Below are 19507 nucleotides of genomic sequence, written 5' to 3'. Positions count from 1 at the left end.
CATGCTGTTTCTTCTGCGATATACACCCACAGAGACGTATACACTTGAAGGTGAAGGCCTTTACATTGAGTACAGAAGCTGATCAATATTTAGTATTCAATAAAACCGGGCTATAACCTAGATATAGAGTCTGTGCTCATTATTTAGCGTTGCAAAACACAGCACACCAGACAGACATGTTAAACTTTCAGTATGAGGCTTTAAAATGAGAAACCTCATCCTGAAATCTCAGTGATTAGTTTTTAAGAGTGAATTACACCATAAATTTTGCCCATGGCCAACAGAGTGCAGTCTCAATATTCGGATAACAGCACAAAAGTGCAGCTAGAGACTGTCAGTTCAAGTTGGCGAGGGTTTTTTTTTATCACAAGGGGGACTGTTAGTAATTCTGGGTTCATTTTCCAAGGTGTCACTCTTACAGTAAGTCCAGCAGACCTAGAGAGAGAACATCAGGAAACTCTTATTTCTTCCTTCTATCTTTTAACAGCCTATTCCAGCTCAAGTCCTTTTGAACAACCGCACACCTCTCACCTGTATCCACTCTGGGTGTCGACGCAGGTTCCCCCATTAAGGCAGGGGTTAGTGGTGTAGGAAGAGCAGGGCTGGTGGGTCATTTCTCTGGCGGCGCAGCCACACACAGCCGAGGGCGTCACCTTCACTGAGACCAGGGATAAAGCACCTGAGTCTATCAATGTGGGCGAGTCGCTGATGCTTAACTGCGTGGAGCAGCCGCCGGACGCCTTGCAGTTGGTGCGCACACACTCATCCACCCGCACCTGGCTGACATTTGCACGTAGGAGCGACTGCAGCTGCAGGAAGAAGGGAGCAGATGACGGGAGGAGGGAAAAAAAATGGAAATTACGATAATTGTCGCAGAAGATGACTGAGATTTGTGTCTGCAGCGCGGCTGGTGAGGACGCAGCGATACACATTTGAGGGGATAAAATAGCTTCACATGCAATATGAAGAAAGGAATGGCTTTAATATAAATGCTTTAATAATCTATAACTGGCTGTTGTTAAAGTAGCAATATAATGTATATGGTAAGGCATAAGAGAGGATGCAATAAATGCACAGATGAAAGAAAGCCAGTAACAAAAAAGAGGGGAGATACAGAAAACTAATGAATGGGACAGAAAAAGAAACATGACAGCGGTGGGCAGTAAACAGACACAAAAATGGTGTGGAAAATAAAAGGGCAGATAAAAAGCCCCGTTATCGCTTCCCCCTCACGCTCCCAAGGGTGTCACTTGATATATGAGCCCCGATTTCTATCTGTCCGACATGACTGTATATATACCTTCCGTTTATGGGCGGCGAGGACACCGTGCAGTTTCTCTGGGCGAAGGTACCCATTATCAGTTAGCACATAGAAATGGATGTCCACTGTTTTCTCCTCTCTGTCTGCTACGCTGAAAATGTTGATACTACCCGGCCTGACGGACAGGGTTTCAGACAGGAAGTCCCAGAGAGCCTCCAGCCGACTCTTCCCCTCGACGTGAGAGTCGATAAAATCTCTCGCTGTAATGCCTTCAGGAGACAAAGAGAAGGGGGAGGGAGGGGTGGGGGTTCGTGAAATAAGAAGTACTGACTCGTCAATGACAACTGCAGAGTTGATCAAAGTCTACCAAGTTCCTGATTCCATTAGCACAAGAGGTAGCCTAACATCTCCCACTATTGATCCATTTCCTCTCTGACTCATCTATAAGGTGAATGAGTCGCGGCGCAGTCAAGTAGAAATCGTTTATTTCTTCCCGGACATAAAGTTAGAGTTGTGACAAGCTGCCTCGGCACAAAATATTTTAATGACAGCGAAATCAATCATATTCGCGGGGGCCACCTTCCAGTGATATCTGGAGACTGCGAGCAGTCATCTTTAATCTCCCCCCAAAAAATGATAACGACTCAGAGTCAGAGGCATCTGTAATAGCCTTTGACTCCATTCACAGAATGGCTTTTTAAATGTCAAGGACTTTACCTGACACTTCCAAATTGACCTTTACAACTCAGATTTGCTCCGAGAGACTGCCAGAAAAATGAACGGTAACATAAACGTCAGAGTGTTGAGGAAGAAGAAGAAGAAGAAGAAGAAGAAGAAGGAAGGAAGGAAACTATTATCAACAAGCTGTACGAACAGTTGCTTTACAATGCTTAGAAATGTTAAATAATGCAGGGATAAAATTTACTCTTGACAGCCTATTATTTCAGCGTTAACTGGATTGACAACCTGATAATCATTCAATGAAAAGTACCAATTTATTCATGCCTGTGGCAGATGCTGTCCCTTTCGACATCAGATTCAAACAAGAATTTAACAGTGACAACAAAGAGAACGTCTTCTGTTCTGTGGAGGATGACTGCGTTGGGGGAATCCAATTAAAAAGCTATTATATTCTGTTTTTTTTTTCTCCTCTGACTTGTTCTGGGGTCACGTAGCGACATAACAGGTGAAACCAATCGCAACAAGCTTCCACCTGCTGAGGCGCAGGGAATCTAAAACGAACAAAGTGTTGACGTGCGATCGGGCGAGTCGGTGTTTCCTCCGAACGTTACCGGTCAAACGAAGCGAGGCGGACGACTGGATGGCCTTCTCCTCCAGCTCCCTGACGTGAACCCTGACTCCCGAGATCACGTCGGGCCACACGCCGTCGGACACCCCGACCCTCAGCCAGTAGCTGCCCGCCGGGGTGTTCTGTCGCAGAGTCAGCACTCCCGAGCTCTGGTTCAGAGCGAAGTATCTGCAAAAAAAAAAAAAGGAGCCGTTAAGTAGGAGAGGGCTGCTTCAGCGGGAGATGAGGGAAGAAAAGGACAAGTGCCTTCCTTTGTTTCAGAGCTCTCGTTCTGAGGAAATATACTCAACAGTTGGCAGGCAGACAAGTAGAGAATGGGTCGGTGATAGCTGGGGTAACTCCGAAGGAAGTGAGTAAGAATTCATTTTGGAAAAAAAAATAAAAACAAAGAATCAGAAAAACAAAAAGTGCTAAGAAAGAAAAAGAGAGGAGGGATGGATGCATCAAAAGCTCCTAAACGGGCTTGATAGTTGTCATGGTAACTGTCAGAATTTGTTATATGAATAAAACAAATATGCAGTCGGTATTTCTAATCTGATCTTGAGAGTCTGAATACTGAGCAGATGCACAAGGTTCCTGACTGTAGCAAGACTGTGATCGTTCAGACTATTTCGTTTTTAAATGCGTATCATGTTTGTTTGTTTTTTTTCTTCCCCTTAGTGAGTTCGATTCTGGTTGCATTTTTCCAGAATGGCTCATTGGTGATGACAGTGATTAAAGTGATGCTGGAAAGTGTAGCTTGTATTAAAAGCCAGGGATCTGGGTGATAGATTAGGAGGAATATCGGTTGGGCGCGTTTCAGAGGCCTTGTTAGGGAAATACAGACTCGTCGCCGAGTCCACATCCCCTTCCTTTGTCAAATTTCGACAGTGTTGGCAGTTCTTCTAATACAGTTTTGCTTGAGCACTTGTACTGTGGCTGCACATTTGTAGATCAGCATGTTTAAAGAAAAAAATAAAAAATTATATGCGTTTAACAGTGAACTCTTACTTGGCTGCGCTTGTCTCCAGAGTGTACGTTTTGTTGTCCCAGTCATCTGGATCTGGGGCATACACCTTCCCGAGTGCTGCATTCGCCATCCTTCCTGTTCAAGGTAAACGCACACACACACGCGCACACGCAGAGAAGCACACATACACACACAGAGATGCACACATGCACACACACTCACTGAATCTGTCTGGACAGAATCTGCTGATGCCAACACTTATCTTTTTCGTCCCCCTCTTCTCCTTATCTTGCATTCTTGTGTTCTGTTCTACTTATTATGCTCATAACTGTGGAGTCCCACTGCTGGAATGAATAGGCTCTCAGTGCTCCACTTCAGAGAGCGTGGAGCTTAAGGAAGCGAGGCTATCTCAGTATGGATTATGTTATTATCGACCTGCAGTGCCAGAGTACTGCAGCAGGGTAAACAATGGCAGCTCGGATGAGTCATGGCGTTCCCGTTTTTCCACAATTACCAAAACTGCCACGGAGCCGAGTGTGCGATCAAAACGCTAACAAGCCAACATACCTAACCAACTCACCTGGAGGGTAAAAAAACGCAACAAACGCAGAAGAATCACGATCCTTCTAATGATTTGATGTTCCGATCGGCTTTAGGCACAGTGTTGGCAAGGGAACAATGTGCCGAGGGCTTGAGAAAGGAGTTGACAACGATATTACCATAACAAAACACTTTTCAAATGCAAAAGGAGGAGAGCAATTATGAATTCCAGACTACACCTAGCAGGTATGGCAGTGAAAAGTTTTCCCTTCAGCTGTAGCCTCAGTTTCCCCTTTTCATTCAAGCTCCGCCTGCAGTGCAAACCTCTGCAGGTGATGTAGAATAAAAAAAAAATAATCTAACTCAAAGAGAATTGGATGAGCGGAAGTGAGCAACTCACCCTTGCGGCCGTGCACATAGACGTCTTTCTCCCCCGCCTGATGGGCGTTATCATTATGGTCGCCAATGGTGATGGTGAGTGTGTTTGTGGCCGTCATCGGGGGAACGCCGCTGTCGATCATTATCACGGGCAAGTGGAGCTCGCTCTGCCTTTCCCTGTCAAACCTCCGCAGCGTGGTGAGCGTGGCGGAGCCGTTCCCGTGGTCCTGCAGGTGGAAGTCAGTGGAGTATGCCGAGGGCAGAGAGAGAAAGAAAGGAGGCCCGTGCTCTGGGGAGTCTCTGTCCACAACCTGAAGCAGAGTTGAACTCCTGTTGAGCCAGACCACTTGGGGGGCCGGACTGTTCTCCCACAGCACCGGGGTATAGGCCGCCTCCAGCTCTGGCCCGTTATCATTCATGTCTTGCAACGGCAAGTGGACCGTGACACTGCCAGTCAATGCTGGGGCACCACGGTCTGTCGCCATGACTACCAGTTCATAACTTGCCACCGTCTCCCTATCAAGCGGCCTGGCGACTGTAACCAAGCCGGCACGGCTGACTGCAAAATGTCCATACGGATCTGACTGGGGGAGGATGCTGTACAAAATGTCCCCATTCAGACCGGAGTCGGAGTCAGTGGCCACAACCTGAATGATACTGGTTCCGACAGTTGTGTCCTCAGGCAAAGGGGAGAGCAGGTGGGAGCTCGGTGTGAACACAGGGGCATTATCATTCTCATCCTCCACAAGAACCAGACAGTGGATGAGGCTGGAAAAGTCAGAGTCTTCCACCTTGATGGTAAGGTTAAACTTCTGCTCCCCCGGCTGCTCAAAGTCCAGCTTCTTCTTCAGTCTCAGCGTGCCCATCTGCTCCAGCCTGTGACTAACCATGTAGAATCGTTGCTCAGAGTCTCCCGCGACCACGCTGAAGGCCAGGTGCCCATACGTGCCGGCGTCAGGGTCCACGGCACTCAGCTCCAGGATGGGAGCGTCCTCTTTCGCGCTCTCGGGCACACGTGCGCCACACCAGTCCTCTCGAAACTTCGGCACGTGGTCGTTGATGTCCGTCACCACTACAGTGGCGGTAGCTGTGCCCGTCATCCCTCCACCATCCCGGGCCTCCACCACCAGGTGGTGGCTGTCGGCAAGCTCTCGGTCCAGGCCCTCCGCCGCCACAGATATGGTGCCGGTGCTGGAATCAATACTGAAAAGTTCTGCACCGTTCGCGTTGAGCGCATTCTCGGTAATCCTGTAGGTGAGGATCGCGTTCTGACCCACAGCCGCGTCATCGAGGTCCACGGCCGTCATTTCCACGACGTACGTCCCAGGCGGGGAGTTCTCCGCCACGCTGCTGTGACAGTTATCCGGCGCGCACGAGAAGGCGGGCGCATTGTCGTTGATGTCCCACACGTTGACAATAACATCCGTGAAGCCGGTAAGTCCCTCGCCCTCTTCGTCTGTTGCCATGACAACGAAGCGCCAGACAGCACGCTCTTCCCGGTCCATGGTGCGCTGGGCATACATCTCCCCCGTGATGTCGTTGATCATGAAGTGTGACTCTGCCCCCTGGCCGTGAATAGAATACCGTATGGCGCCCTGGTCCGCATCTTTGTCCGGGTCAGTAGCCGTCACCTGCACAGATGAAGACAACTTCTTAAGAAATGGATCTATATTCAAGCAGGCAAACCCAAATTACCGCTCCCTCTTATCTCTTTTCAGCCCGTCAGGACAGGTCTACCTTGCGTTTGGAAATTTGGACAGCCCGTTTAAGTGTGTGCACTTTTATCCTGACCACCTAAGTTAAAGTAATGAGTTCTGATCAGGTGTGTTTCTTGAATCTGGCCTCAGACTGAGTGTTACAGCTTTACTGCTAATATTTTTTTCCACACAACATCAATCACCACTGTCTCTGTAGCTTAGTTTAATCAAACTTCTATAATTGATTCAAGTTAGGCTTAAAAATTAAAGGTACACAAACTGAAATAAAGTTTCACACTGAGAAATTACTATATTAAGTACGACTTAACCGTCTGATACAATTATACTGAGAACAAATCTGAGAGAACACTCTAAAGATAATTGCGGTTACAGTATGTGGATAACAGTAATTACTGAAAATTACACAGAGGAAAGCTCAGTGGAGTCTCAGTCTCTCACCTGTAGCACAAACTCAGGTGATCCATCAAGCTCCTCGGTGACAGATCCATAGTACTCATTCATGGAAAACACAGGTGCCTCGTCGTTCTTATTAACCACGGTGACAACCACCGCGGCGTAGTCCTCCCACTTCCCGTCGGAGGCGAGCACCAGCAGCTTGTACCTCTTTTGCTGCTCGTAGTCCAGCGGCTGTGCGATGAAGATTGTCCCCACCTCTGGCTCGATGTCAAAAGCACCGCCTTTGTTGCCAGATGTTATCTGGTAGCGCAGTTTGGCATTGGCCCCTGTGGCAGGAAAGTACAATGTGCACGATTTGGGAACTGAATTTACGACATGTTACCGCTCACATTGTTGTTCCTGCCTTAACTCTGACACTGTTACATGTCCCTGAAACAACAGAAGGTTAAAACCACATGGGTGTTACACCTCATTTCCTCAAAGACCTGAGCGTTAGTAGGTTTTCATGTAGCCCTTTCTTGTTTTGATTACTTAATTAAAGGAAACGTTGTACCTCGTCTCCTTGCTTTAATCAGATACTAATTAAAAAAAAAGAGTGCAGAAAAAAAATAAAAGGGAGCACGAGAGTGAAAAGCAGCATAAACCACTGTGATAGGACCCTCTGGGGAGCGATTGTGAGGCTCTGGATAGGGTGGGGGATGTAGTTTAGAAAAGCGGAAGTCAATATCTGAACTTGTCTATTGTGTCTCCATGGAGACCCCGAAACCTAGTGGTTTAACATCGGAATAGATGAGATAATCTCCCAGAATGTACCGTCTTTGCTTTCAATCATCCTGTTGGGTTAAAGTAGCTGCAATCCCATGTAAATTCACTAATCTGCACTATTAACACAGCCCCAGCTGACAAAGTGCTCCATGTCTACCACCGGGTTGTAGCAGGCTTACAGCAGCCAAACCCAGGGTGGAGTTTTTAAACAAGACAGATTGAGGATAGCCTCTTAGGCGCAAGTGCAATAGCATTGTAACTTTAATGTAGGGGGTTGGTTTTATTCCAGAGCTATTCATCATTAGTGCTGCAGCCCTAGTCTAAGCTGCAACCCCCGCTCTCCATAAATACTTGATTAACGGACCTAAACATGCCTGATAAAGGGATCTTAGGCTGCTGCTGTGTACGGAGGATGAGCAACTGCTTTATTGCTTAAATCCCGCCCACCTACTGTGTGGGAGCATGTCACTCTTTTTGGAACATATGTGCTACAGTGCATTACGAAGCACTCAAATGACTGCTAAATCTAGCACACTGCTTGATTTCAGCAGCGTGGTTTTTTTCTGCAGAGCTCAGGCCAGATTGGAAAAGACTGCCCACAGGGTCACTTTATGCATGCTGCTACAAACGCATGCCGTGCTGCAAAAAGGTGCCTACTTGGCAAACAACTCAGTGAAAAGCTGAATGATGGACTGCCAAAAGACTTTTTTTTTCTTTCTCTTTTTTTCCATTAACAGAAAGAAAAGTCTGCTGAAAGATAAAGAAAAGCGTAATCTGGAAATGTCTGTAGAGTTTCAAAGCGTCTAACGAAAACTTTATATTGGTTCTGGTTGGCTAACTTCCTTAACCTTTATTTCTAGCAACCGGCATCAGTAGAGCCCGCCGCCTCATCAAGCATTACCTTCATCTTCGTCATTAGCACTAACGGTGACAACAGCCAGGCCCACATCTGCATTCTCGTCGACGCCGACTTCATACAGCCGCTGAGCAAAGACCGGCTTGTTGTCGTTGACGTCGCTGATGAAAACCCTCACATACGCCGTGTCTGCAAGGACGACAGAATGGCGGAAGATTAAAGGACACGGCGCGCAAGCACACTCGACAAACGCCGCGCGTGTGTGTTACTCTCATTCCGTCTGTTTATTGATTCTACAATTCATTGTCACTGTTTAGTGGAGAAGAGGCACTTAAACCAGCACATTGTGCCTCATTGACACAGAAATTGGAGGCAATATTATTCACAAAGATCTGCTGCAAGTTACACAAATTATACATTTTGTCGACAGTTTATTGTTTTAGCGGGAGTAACAGTATTCAACAGAAAGAATAACAGCACTAGGCGTCAGTCTCTTTAACAAGCAACTTTTTTTTTTTTGCAGGGACTAGATAAAGAACCTCTCTACTGGGAAGGTTAAATATTTATAAGATGACAAGTGTTTGTGTCTTATCTGTGCCCTCCTCATTACGCTGTTTATTTCTTTAGTTAGAAGGAGTAAATTATCTGCTCACGGAGCACATGGGTGACATGTTAATTTGGAGCCGCTGCGGTAAGAGATGATGATGGGGGAATGTAGGTTTCTTTTCTTGGCTTGTTTTTACGTTTGCCTCCTCCTCCTCCTCCTGCTCCTCGTCCTCTCTGTGCATCCCAGGGGGGACAGAGAGACAGGTAATGTTTGCGGCGGAGATGAGCCCTTCTGGATGAGGTAGATACGTAGACACGGCTAAGGCTCATTGAAAATGCTAAGCAGCCCTGGCAGCCCCGGAGAGAGGTCTTTGCTGCTCTAACCCGTCACCCTGTAACCCTAATACCGCCTTCACAAACGCAGGCAAAAGACCCACTCCTGAATACAAACCTCAAATCACGTCACTCTAGATACGGAGTGAGATTTTACGACCGCCAAAATGTCACACGGAGAAGATGGTAAACAAACACGGGCCATACTTATTAAATATTGAAGAGTGGAAATTAAAAAACGGCTTGGTAACATAAAAAAAAAAAAGAGAGACGACCAAGAAATCTCTGAGCTATTTTAACATGGAAGAGTGTGAAGCTGTCTGGTTCGTGGAAGTGGAATAAATCAAATTAAGATTCACTTTTCAAAGTCGATCCCAAGGTGTAAATGAATGTAATGCCAATGCGGTCTGCTTAAAACACAGCGCACAGAGGAAGCAGAGTTATAGAGTTTTTGTATTGCCCTGTAGGCTTATAGGGAAAGAACAATGAGGCTTTTTACGAATGGAACATTGCACCCGGGGCAGAGGTCACTTCAAAGTTAAGACTGCAAAACCTATAAATCTTCTTAGAATAAAACAAAACTGAAAAACTTCAATGTGTGTAAAAATATAGTTTTCATAGTTCAATAGTACGTACGTTTATTTACTTGCTCAGAGATAGATGAGAAGATGAACCCATCAGACCGTTAGGTTAAATATAAAATGACTGCCAGCGTACTGTTAGCTTAGTTTAGCAGAAAAGCCCGGAAGTTAAGGAAATCCACCTATGAGCACCTTTGAAACTCATAATCAACACATTATATATCTGTCTATTTCAATAACCAGAATGTAAAAGTGATCCTCTTTGGTTTTATAGAGGAGTTACATACTTGGCTAAGTTTTTGCCAGATGCAGTGATGTTTAGCTTAATTAAAATGTGAATTTTAGGGCTTCAGGTGATTGGTTTATCGAGCTAGTTGCTTTTCGTTTGTTCGTGTTAAGATAATGTGTCCGTCTGCTTGTGTTATAAATTAAAAATGTCAATGTATTCCTTAAAGACCAGTCTAGACCTAGCTTAGGTCTAGAATGAGTATTTAGCTGTGAATACAAAGAGAGTTCCAGGCAAGTTACTTCAGATTCTGAAATATGAACTATTCCTTTAATTAAACAAAATACACAGATCAGGCATAACATTATGACCACCTTCCTAATATTGTGTAGGTCTCCCTTGTGCCTGCAAAACAGTTGGGACTCATCAGAGAATGGACATGGGCCTTCTGAGGGTGTCCTGTGGTGTCTGGCAACAGGATGTTGTGAGTGAGGGTCTTTGAGTCCTATGGGTTGAGGGGAGGGGCCTCTGTGGATAAGGCTTGTTCCAGTAAAACCATACAGATACTTGAGGTGGGGGTGCCTGGTCTGGTCTAGGTGGGTGCTACATGTCTAAGTAACATCCACACGAATGCCAGGTCCAAAGCATTCCCAGCAGAACATTGTATTGTCACAAGATGGTCAGTGTTATTTACTTCTCCTGTCAGTGGTCATAATGTTCTGGCGGATCGGTGTATAAATACATGAGAATTCTTTCATCCATCCGTCCATCTGTCCACATAATCTCTGACCTGAGTTGGGCTGTCTGTTCTTGCCAGGTCGTGCCGACTCTTGGCCGTCTTCTGACTGGACTTCCAGCAAGTAGGAGCTGCGGGCCTCGCGGTCGAACACAGCTTCTGTGTAGATCACGCCAAGTTTCGGGTCAATACGAAAAAGGTGGTGGTCGCCGCTGCTGTCGTTCAGCAGAGAGTAAGTGATCTGCGGAGCACAGGGAGTTTGAAAATTAAGCCCCGGTATATTTTCGAGCAATAACCTGCAGAAACAGCAGAAATTAAAGGCTTCCTTAGCGGAAAATGTCAGGAGGTCGCTACCACATTCCCCGAGTCTATCCTCTCATTACACCGAATCAATATTCTCTGCCCCAATAATATTGTCACTGGTGTGCTGGTGGCACAGTTCCCTGAACCGCCTCGACTATATTTTGTGGAAGGAAAGCCTCTGCTCTTGGTAGGATTGTGATTTCACAGAATGTTCCTTCATCATAACACAGATAATTCAACACAGAAACAGCAAACAGATCAATATGTACCTCTCCGTTAAGACCCAGGTCTTTGTCGTGGGCAGACACATGGAGAACTGAGGTCCCTATGTGAGCTCCTTCTGTTACCGAGGCCTCGTAGATGGAGGATGTGAAAAATGGCACGTTGTCATTTACATCTTAGGAGAGAAGACAAAATTAGCAGCAAAACTAGCAACGTGTTAATCTAAGAGTTGGTTTCCGCTATTAACCGCAGCTGCCAACTTCTCCACCTTTACGTGAACTCACCATTATATCTGACAGCTCAAAGATAATTAGCTGCTCTTACGATTCATTTCGCAAGGGAAATGTGTCAAAAATTATTTACATTATTGATGTGATATTCTAAATTAATCTCTCTGCAATTAATTATATGCTATGATAAATAAAAACGTGAAAAAGACACGACTCAAAAGTGAACATACACTTGAAGATAAAGAGAATGACATATTCTTGCAGTTTTCAAAGTCATGTCAAAAAAACAAAGACAGTCAAAGCGAGAAAGTTGGAAATGTTTACCCGTGATGTTAACATAAACTCTTGTGAAAGCTGCAAGAGGCACCGCGGCCACGTTCTGGGCCCGGACCCTCAGAGAGAAATAGGGCGTGGTCTCGTAGTCCAGCGGCTCGGACACCAGAATGGACGCCGTGCCATCTTCCCGGTTGGGGGAGAGGTAGAAACGAACCGGCATGTTGGTTTCGGGCACCATGCCGTCCTCGAGGTTATAGGTCACCCTCGGGTCGCCCAGCTGAGATGTCGCCTTGATAGTCTGACAGGACAAAAAGTTCAATCTGGATTTTTCTTAACTATGAGGCATAAAAGAATCATTTGCAGACAAATAGAAACTGTGCATTTCAGTTTAAGTCCTTGTCGCTGATTGACAAAACCCACATGATTTTAGACACTATTAGATTTTATGCAGAGAAAATCACTCTTATGCCTTTCCATTAAATACCTCACCGGTTGCCGTGTAATTGCATTGTGACTTTATGAAGGCAGAGAGCCCAGCCAAGAAGACAAAATAAAGGCATTTTACTCCTCTTTTGGCAAGCTTCCTTGACGAGAGTTAAACGATTCCTCTCTTATGCCTGTGTGAGCTACGGTAGAGCTGGCAGTCAATTAGCCTAGCTAAGTATAAAGACTGGGAACAGACTGGAGAACAGTTAAAACAGTTACTCCGGCAAAACAAAAGAAATCCAATATGCTAAATTAGTGCACTTTAGGACTGATAGGCACATATTTTAACTTTGGACAGAGCCAGGTTAGGTGTTTTACAGTCTTTTTGCTGAGCTAAGCTAACTGGCTGCAGGCCCCGGATTCATTAAATAACACGTGGAGAGGTATCGGCCTTCTTCTCCGAGTCAAGAAAGCAAATAAAGTTTTTTTTCCCAAAACGCCAAACTTCTCCTTTCTTTGATTTCCCTTGATTGGCAGGCTACTTTTAAACCAGTTTAGACCACATTTGGGGTTTATTGTCTGAAACAGACGCTGGTTATATCAAACTCTGATCAGATTTATTGCAACGCCTGGTCCCTTGAGTAAGGAATACAGCAGGATAAAAGCTTGTTGTCTGAGCCCTCTTATCTTGAAGCGAATTCCTTTGCGAAGACCTTGAAAGAAAAGAAGGATTTTTTGCGCTCTCCAGATTGACGGCTATATGTTTTTCACATCAAAGGAGACATTTTAGACGGATTTAATTAGCCTGAAGCTGAGGAACTTGCTCAGCACGTGCAACTCGGTGTCAGCGTTCTCCTACAGCGTCAAACTAGGTAAGTTTACCGATTTTTCAGCGTGCTGACGGACTTTTAAATGTGCATTTTGAGCACAAAGAGGAAGCTGTGTTGAAATAATGCCCATGCCGTGCACTAACTCAGAAGAGCAAGCAAATAAAGATTAAATTGGAGGGACAGCAACCCAAAATGGTAAGAAACAGACAGAGTGAGCATAACGACATGGATCCTAATACAAACACTGTGCAGGCAATTAAAGCTACAAGCGAACGTACCACTATGGGTGTGTCCCTGGCTGTGTTCTCGGGGATGACAACGCTGTAGCTGTCTTTCTCCCACTGTGGAGGCTGGTTCTTCACGTTGGTGATGGTGACCGCCAGCTCCACAGAGGTGCTTCGATTCCCGCCATCGGCTGCTACGATGTCCCGTGTAATATAGGTCCTCTGTGGTCAACGGGAACAGGGAAGTTATCATGCGAGCAGATGAAATGATTATCAGATCAATCAGCCGACAGAACGTTAAGTGTCAAGAAATTCAGCATTTGTCATTAACCGTCTCTCAAAAGTGAGAATTGCTCTTTGACGTATTATTTAATGACGAAATAATGATGGTGTAGCTTTAATGGGACTATATTTGGAAGCAATTAAATTTACATTTTTCATATTAGATATTAGAAGTCTGCAATTTAACAAAAGGTTATGTAGAAACATAAAAACTTAAAACTAGTGCACCAAGATTCATGATACCCAGCCCTGATGTTAATTAAAACATACGTGTAGTACATGTGCTGGAAGTGTAAAATACAGTATAATCAGATACATTATGTGGAATTAATAATCAATAGTCCACAAATCATCCTGATATATACCGATCAGGCATAACATTATGATCACTGACAGGAGAAGTGAATAACATTGACCATCTTTCGACAATAAAATGTTCTGCTGGGAAACTTTGGACTTGGCATTCATTCGTGTGGCTGTTACTTAGACATGTAGTACCCACCTAGACCAGACCAGGCACCCCCACCCCATAGCAATGACACTCCTTGATGGCAGCATCCATCCCCAGCAGGATGCAGCACACAAAAACTCAAGGCGTTGACCTGGCCTCCAAATTCACTAGATCCCAAACTGATCAAGTATCTGTGAGATGATCCACAGAGGCCCCTCCCCTCAACCCATAGGACCCAAAGGCCCCCACTAACAACATTGTGTTGCCAGACACCACAGGACACCCTCAGAAGGCTGAGAATGTCCATACTCTGATGAGTCACAACTGTTTTGGAGGCACAAGGGAGACCTGCACAATATTAGGAAGGTGGTCATAATGTTATGCCTGATTGGTGTATTTTAATACGAGCAACATATGGCTGCTTGTGCTTTCACTGGTCAGTAACAGCAAAAATAAGATTACATTTGAGGAGCTTAAATAGACCTTTTTTAATGTGAATAGGTGTGCAGCAGATGCAAACAGTGATCTACTTACGATCAACTGATTGCCGGACAAAAACTTGTCGCATTAGCCTCCCTGAGGAAATCGCTTAATTATGCTAACAACAACAACAAAAGCCGTTCGAGCCATGCAAAGAAATGTATTAAGCTATAATTCAGATTTCAGAAAATCTCCTCTGCTTTCATTTATTGCACTATAATTGAATTGCTTGGAAATAAGGGAGTAAATTTGACTCAGGGAGCATATTTCATCAAAGTAGACGCAGATGCATGAGAAAGCCGCACATTTCTTCAAGATTCTTCAAGTGTTTACTGAAATTAGACAAAATTTAACATCCACATTACACTCACATAGCAGTTAAGAAAAAAAAGGACATTTAAAATTAACTGCTTTTGCCAACACAATCTCGTTTCATTTAATTCCAACCTCTAAGTCGTAGTTACGCCACTTTGTTAATGAAAAATTGCCCAAATATGAATCCACTTGTTAAGCTGTAACATTTCACCCATCATCTGAATTATTCTTTCAGTGCAACAGCCTAGCAACTCCTTTATTGTGCTGCAGTAGCCAGATAAAAAAAGGAATCTTTCTCAAATTCAAAATTACATTTTCCCGTTCCTGGGACAATCCAATTAGTATTTGTGAACAAGTACGACTCTTTTTTTTCCCCCAGAGCTTGAAACCGGAGAACAAAGATTGAAATCTGTGATATCAAACGTGGAACCTAATAAATGAATGTCTGACTGACTTTGTGCCGACATCCAAGCAATTCCTCAAAATTAAATTTGCAGCAATAATGTCAAATCTCAAACAGAGCATATTCGAAAAATATTTAGGATTCAGTCAAAGCCACCTTTTGAGATGAATTTTTCCGCGGAGCTCTACATGAGGTCACTTCTAGCTGTGCCGTTTTGATGCGTGCCGCTATTCAGTGGCCCATCTCCTTCATGTTCCACTGAATGACGCGTGTGCACCGGGAACCGTGTCGAACACTCGACTGCTTGAGTGTCGTGTGAAAATTTGGCCTTAATACTTGTTCACAGCAGTTCGGAAGCTGCGACAAGGAAATCAAAATAGAACAATGTTTCAGACCATGTGAGGCATTTAACATTTACTGAAGCGCTTTTACAATCTTAGTTGGAGCGCAAGGATCGCGGGATGATTCAAATGGCTTCTGAGGCCGTCCTGAAATATGCAGCAGCTTTGTTCTGTGAGGTTTTGGGCTTCACGGTTTCAATTTTGCATGAAGTCGGCGGCAAAATTGCCAGAAACTTTAAAACAACAGTGCGCTGAAAAGTATGCTAAATAATAAACAGGCCTGTAGTGCTATAGTAAGTTTCCAGCCCAAGAACAACTCCTCCTTTTTGAATAAATGAAGGAGGACAACAGGAAGAGGGAGTGCAGAGAGTCTACAGCATACCTATGAAAAATGTAAACAACTGTGTTACAGCTCTGACACTTACATAGTAAATCACTTTAAGAACCATATCAACCAGCGAAGGGAAGCTACCTATAGCCATACTTTTTCATTTTAAACTAAAACGTCCGTAAAAAGAGTTTTTTGTTTTATCTTAGGGGAAATTATCACAGTTCTCCGAAGCATTTAAGCTTAGTTCTGGTTTCTGAGAAGCTGTTAGCACCGAGGCTGACTGTGCATGCATAATCTGCCGATGTCAAGAGTGTATGAGTTAATAGCCTCAAAAAAGACATGACTCACGTCGCGGCATGCTGTCAGTCTCCTTATCAAAGTCTCAAATGATAAATGATGATGACAAAAGTCTTGCATCTAATTCATCAAAGACATCTGAATATTTAACATATATAAAAGAGTTGTTGTGTGTGATAATACGTTTCTTAAAAGCATGTACCATCCATTGGCAACTGTCTTTTTTGACAGCTACTGCAAAATATATATATAAATTTATATATACGCCAATCAGGCATAACATTATGACCACCTTCCTAATATTGTGCAGGTCTCCTTTGTGCCTCCAAAACAGTTGTGACTCATCAGAGAATGGACATGGACCTTCTGAGGGTTTCCTGTAGTGTCTGGCAACAGAATGTTGTTTGGGTCCTATGGGTTGAGGGGATGGGCATCTGTGGATCATTCCACAGATTCATTTGGGATCTAGTGAATTTGGAGGCCAGGTCAACACCTTGTGCTGTTCTTCGGGTTTTTTTGACTTTTTTGTGTGTGTGCCTGTGTCAGGCTGCATCCTGCTGGGGATGGCTGGTCTGGTCTAGGTGGGTGCCACATGTCTAAGTAACATCCATATTAACGCCAGGTCCAAAAGTTTCCCAGCAGAACATTGAATTGTCACAAGATGGTCAGTGTTATTTACTTCTCCTATCAGTGGTTTTAATGTTGTGGCTGATCGGTGTATATAGATATATATATTTTTCTTGTTTGTTTTATGCGCGATCTGTCTTTTGTAACAAAGCAATATACAGAAGTCGTGAAATACACTCACAGAAATCCCAAGCTGTCAAAATACATGTTAAATAATTTGTTTCGCTATGAACTTGTCTCCTTCCATCTTCTCTCTCTGTGGCACATGCAGCCCCTCTGGGAGCAGACATTCCCCAGACTGGTAGAGGCAGACGGAGGCGCTTTGCAGTGGCTCATTCATTAACTTTGTTGACACAAACCCACAGGCTACCCTAACCTTTGTGTGCGCGTGTGTGTTTGTGAGTGAATGTGCGCTCGGGCTGACAAGGCGCTGCTAATAACAGATGACTAACCTGTGATATTGGCTGGTTAACGTACACCCACCCGGTGACAGGGTTGACCCGCAGGTACTCCGGCTGCTCCAGAGACATGGAGTAAGTGATGGCTGCATTAGTGCCGAAGTCGTCATCGTGAGCTGCCACGCGCAGGAAACTGGTGCCGACCAACGTGTCTTCTCTCAGAAAGTCTAGAGAGGATGGAAATAATGCATGTGCGTTCAGCTTGCTAGTCAGGACTAGAAATATATTAGCGGAGGGCAATGGCTGATCAATCATGAGCGATGTTATGGATTTTGTTTGTTTGTTTTTTACGCGGAGAGATAAAGTTTATCAAGCCCTGTTTGTATTTTTCACTGGGTCTGTTTTTGCTCATGCATCAGCGACTGTATTTATATATCATTTAGATAAGTTTGTCTGTTGGGGTACGGAGGATGCCAAAGGAGAAAGGCAGGGACATTTTTCTAAACCATTTAACAAGAGGGTTAGGCAAACTGTCTGTTACCTCATGTCTATGGACACAGTCCTGTCAGCACCAAGCAGTGGTCCGTAGAGCGCTGCTGGCCTGTCTCCTCGGATTTCAATATAGCTGCAAATCGCTTAAATTATTCTTATAGACTCTCATGTTAAATTACAGACTAACGTGGTTTCGTCAACCTGTTAGCGATCGGGACATTCCTGTAAGTTCAGGAACGTTTGAACGAACCGGCCTTGCGTTTCCACCGAGAGAGAACTAATCAGCAACGTGTCTGACTTCAGTGAGAGAGTAACTGGTCATTTCACTGATTTGACAAAGAGAGATGAGCAAAATGTCAAAAATAAGTGAGGGATGTGATTTAAAAGTGCGAGGGCTGAATTGTAAGTATTTTAATCCAATGCCACTGCCCTTTATTCCAGATTTGCGGCACGTAAAATTTAATTTAAATACTAATTACGCACTGAATCAAATTATTATACCTGGATATAAATAATATTAAAAGCATTTTCTTTAATCCAAAGATGTTGAAAGGGTAAACAGCTTGGCATACGCTCAATTCTTATCAGAATATGAGTCTGGTAGCATGCCATCTGGATTTTATTATGGGGCGCATTTTAACCGATAAAGAAAAAAATTGCCTCTGCATGCAATTAAGATAGTTCTCCAACCAATCTGAGCCATTTTGTTGCAAACCAATTCAACTCTGCAGCACTCCGATGACATGTATGACTATGTTGCTGTTACCCATTCGCCCATCACCACTTTAAAGCCGGCCCAAACAACTAAACTGGACCGGCAGATCTTTGCCAGAGCATAATCGGTTCCCACTGGACGGTTTTAGACCAACTATCGGAAAGGTATACTGGCTCCTAAAGGGCGGTTTATCCCTCTGCGGGATCTAACCTATGCACGTAGCCTACGCCATTGTGAGCCATTTAGACTTGTGCGCTCGTCAGTCTGACTCGCTCTGTAAAAACGCCACCCAAACGCTAGTCGGCGCTGTGTCTTTTTCGCCGGTCGGATTAATTTTTGTTTCTACTTCCTGCTTCACTTTCGCCAAAAAACGAGTCGTCCAGACGTTTGTATCTCCACATGTCCTCAGTTAACCTTTCCTCGATGTGTTCCATCTTTATTGATCCAAAACAATCAATTTGAAAAGTGCGGAGATGGAGAAGCAGCCGGAAATACTAAAGCGCACAGCACTGCATCGTTGTGACGCAGAGTTACATTTCTCAGGAGGTGCACGTCAGGCTACGTCGTTAGGATCTGTGCAGGGGCTGGGCTTATGGCGTAGTTGCGGTGTCAAATTGACGCGGAACTATAAACAGTGCTTAAAGTGGAACTACTGTTTTTTACAACCTGGACCTTATTTCTGGCATAAAATACGATCGTTTACTCACCCATATAACTTTTGTGTAATTTGTAGTCGTTCAGGAGATATTTAGATCTGCGTATATCCATATAATGGACCACCAAAGCAGGTGCCGCGAAACTCGTTCATTTCACCAATAATTTGTTATAATACGCTAGTGCTATTCCCCATTGAGTCCGGAGTTACCTGTTATCATCATCCGGGGTCTGTAGATTGACCTACTAACCTCTGACCTGGATGATGTCACCTCTGAGCGCAGCACGCGGCTTGTTTACCTGTTATTTGCTACTGCTAGTTTTTTGCCACATGGCTGAATATTTTTCCAATTCTGAGGTTGCGGATGAACCACAGCAGTATTAGTAGTAGTAGAGTAAACGATCGTATTTTATGCCAGGAATGAGCCCCAGGTTGTAAAAAAACAGTAGTTCCCCTTTAACTGAGAATTGGCAGCCATCTAGTGGTTGTCGTTGGTGTTGCTGCTTGAGCTGAACAGGAAAAACCAATTGTCTGGTTAGGCCACTGCTCATTTACTCACTGAACGGGTCACTTTAGCCATCATTGGAATAACTGTGATTTGGCATGGATGGTTAC

At 44.4% G+C, this 19507-nt stretch overlaps 1 protein-coding gene across 1 annotated transcript in view; it reads right to left on the bottom strand.

Annotated features, from left to right (window-relative positions):
• The window catches only part of LOC311495990 (neural-cadherin-like), a gene marked incomplete at its 5' end in the record, with an annotated part of 94679 nt that overhangs the window by 27767 nt on the left and 47405 nt on the right, over positions 1-19507 (bottom strand). The window contains 12 exons of the mRNA XM_084555699.1: positions 532-809; positions 1301-1530; positions 2554-2738; positions 3561-3654; positions 4460-6068; positions 6594-6877; positions 8218-8361; positions 10649-10835; positions 11167-11294; positions 11674-11923; positions 13160-13327; positions 17085-17257. Of these exons, the coding sequence (XP_084411825.1) occupies positions 532-809; positions 1301-1530; positions 2554-2738; positions 3561-3654; positions 4460-6068; positions 6594-6877; positions 8218-8361; positions 10649-10835; positions 11167-11294; positions 11674-11923; positions 13160-13327; positions 17085-17257 (3730 nt within the window). The remainder of the gene's footprint in view (positions 1-531; positions 810-1300; positions 1531-2553; positions 2739-3560; positions 3655-4459; positions 6069-6593; positions 6878-8217; positions 8362-10648; positions 10836-11166; positions 11295-11673; positions 11924-13159; positions 13328-17084; positions 17258-19507) is intronic.

This window comes from Chelon labrosus (genome assembly GCF_963514085.1).
Source record: "Chelon labrosus genome assembly, chromosome: 11".
NCBI classification, from domain to species: Eukaryota; Metazoa; Chordata; class Actinopteri; order Mugiliformes; family Mugilidae; genus Chelon; species Chelon labrosus.
Note: the sequence above shows the minus strand (reverse complement) of the source record. Positions and strands in the feature narration are given on the sequence as shown.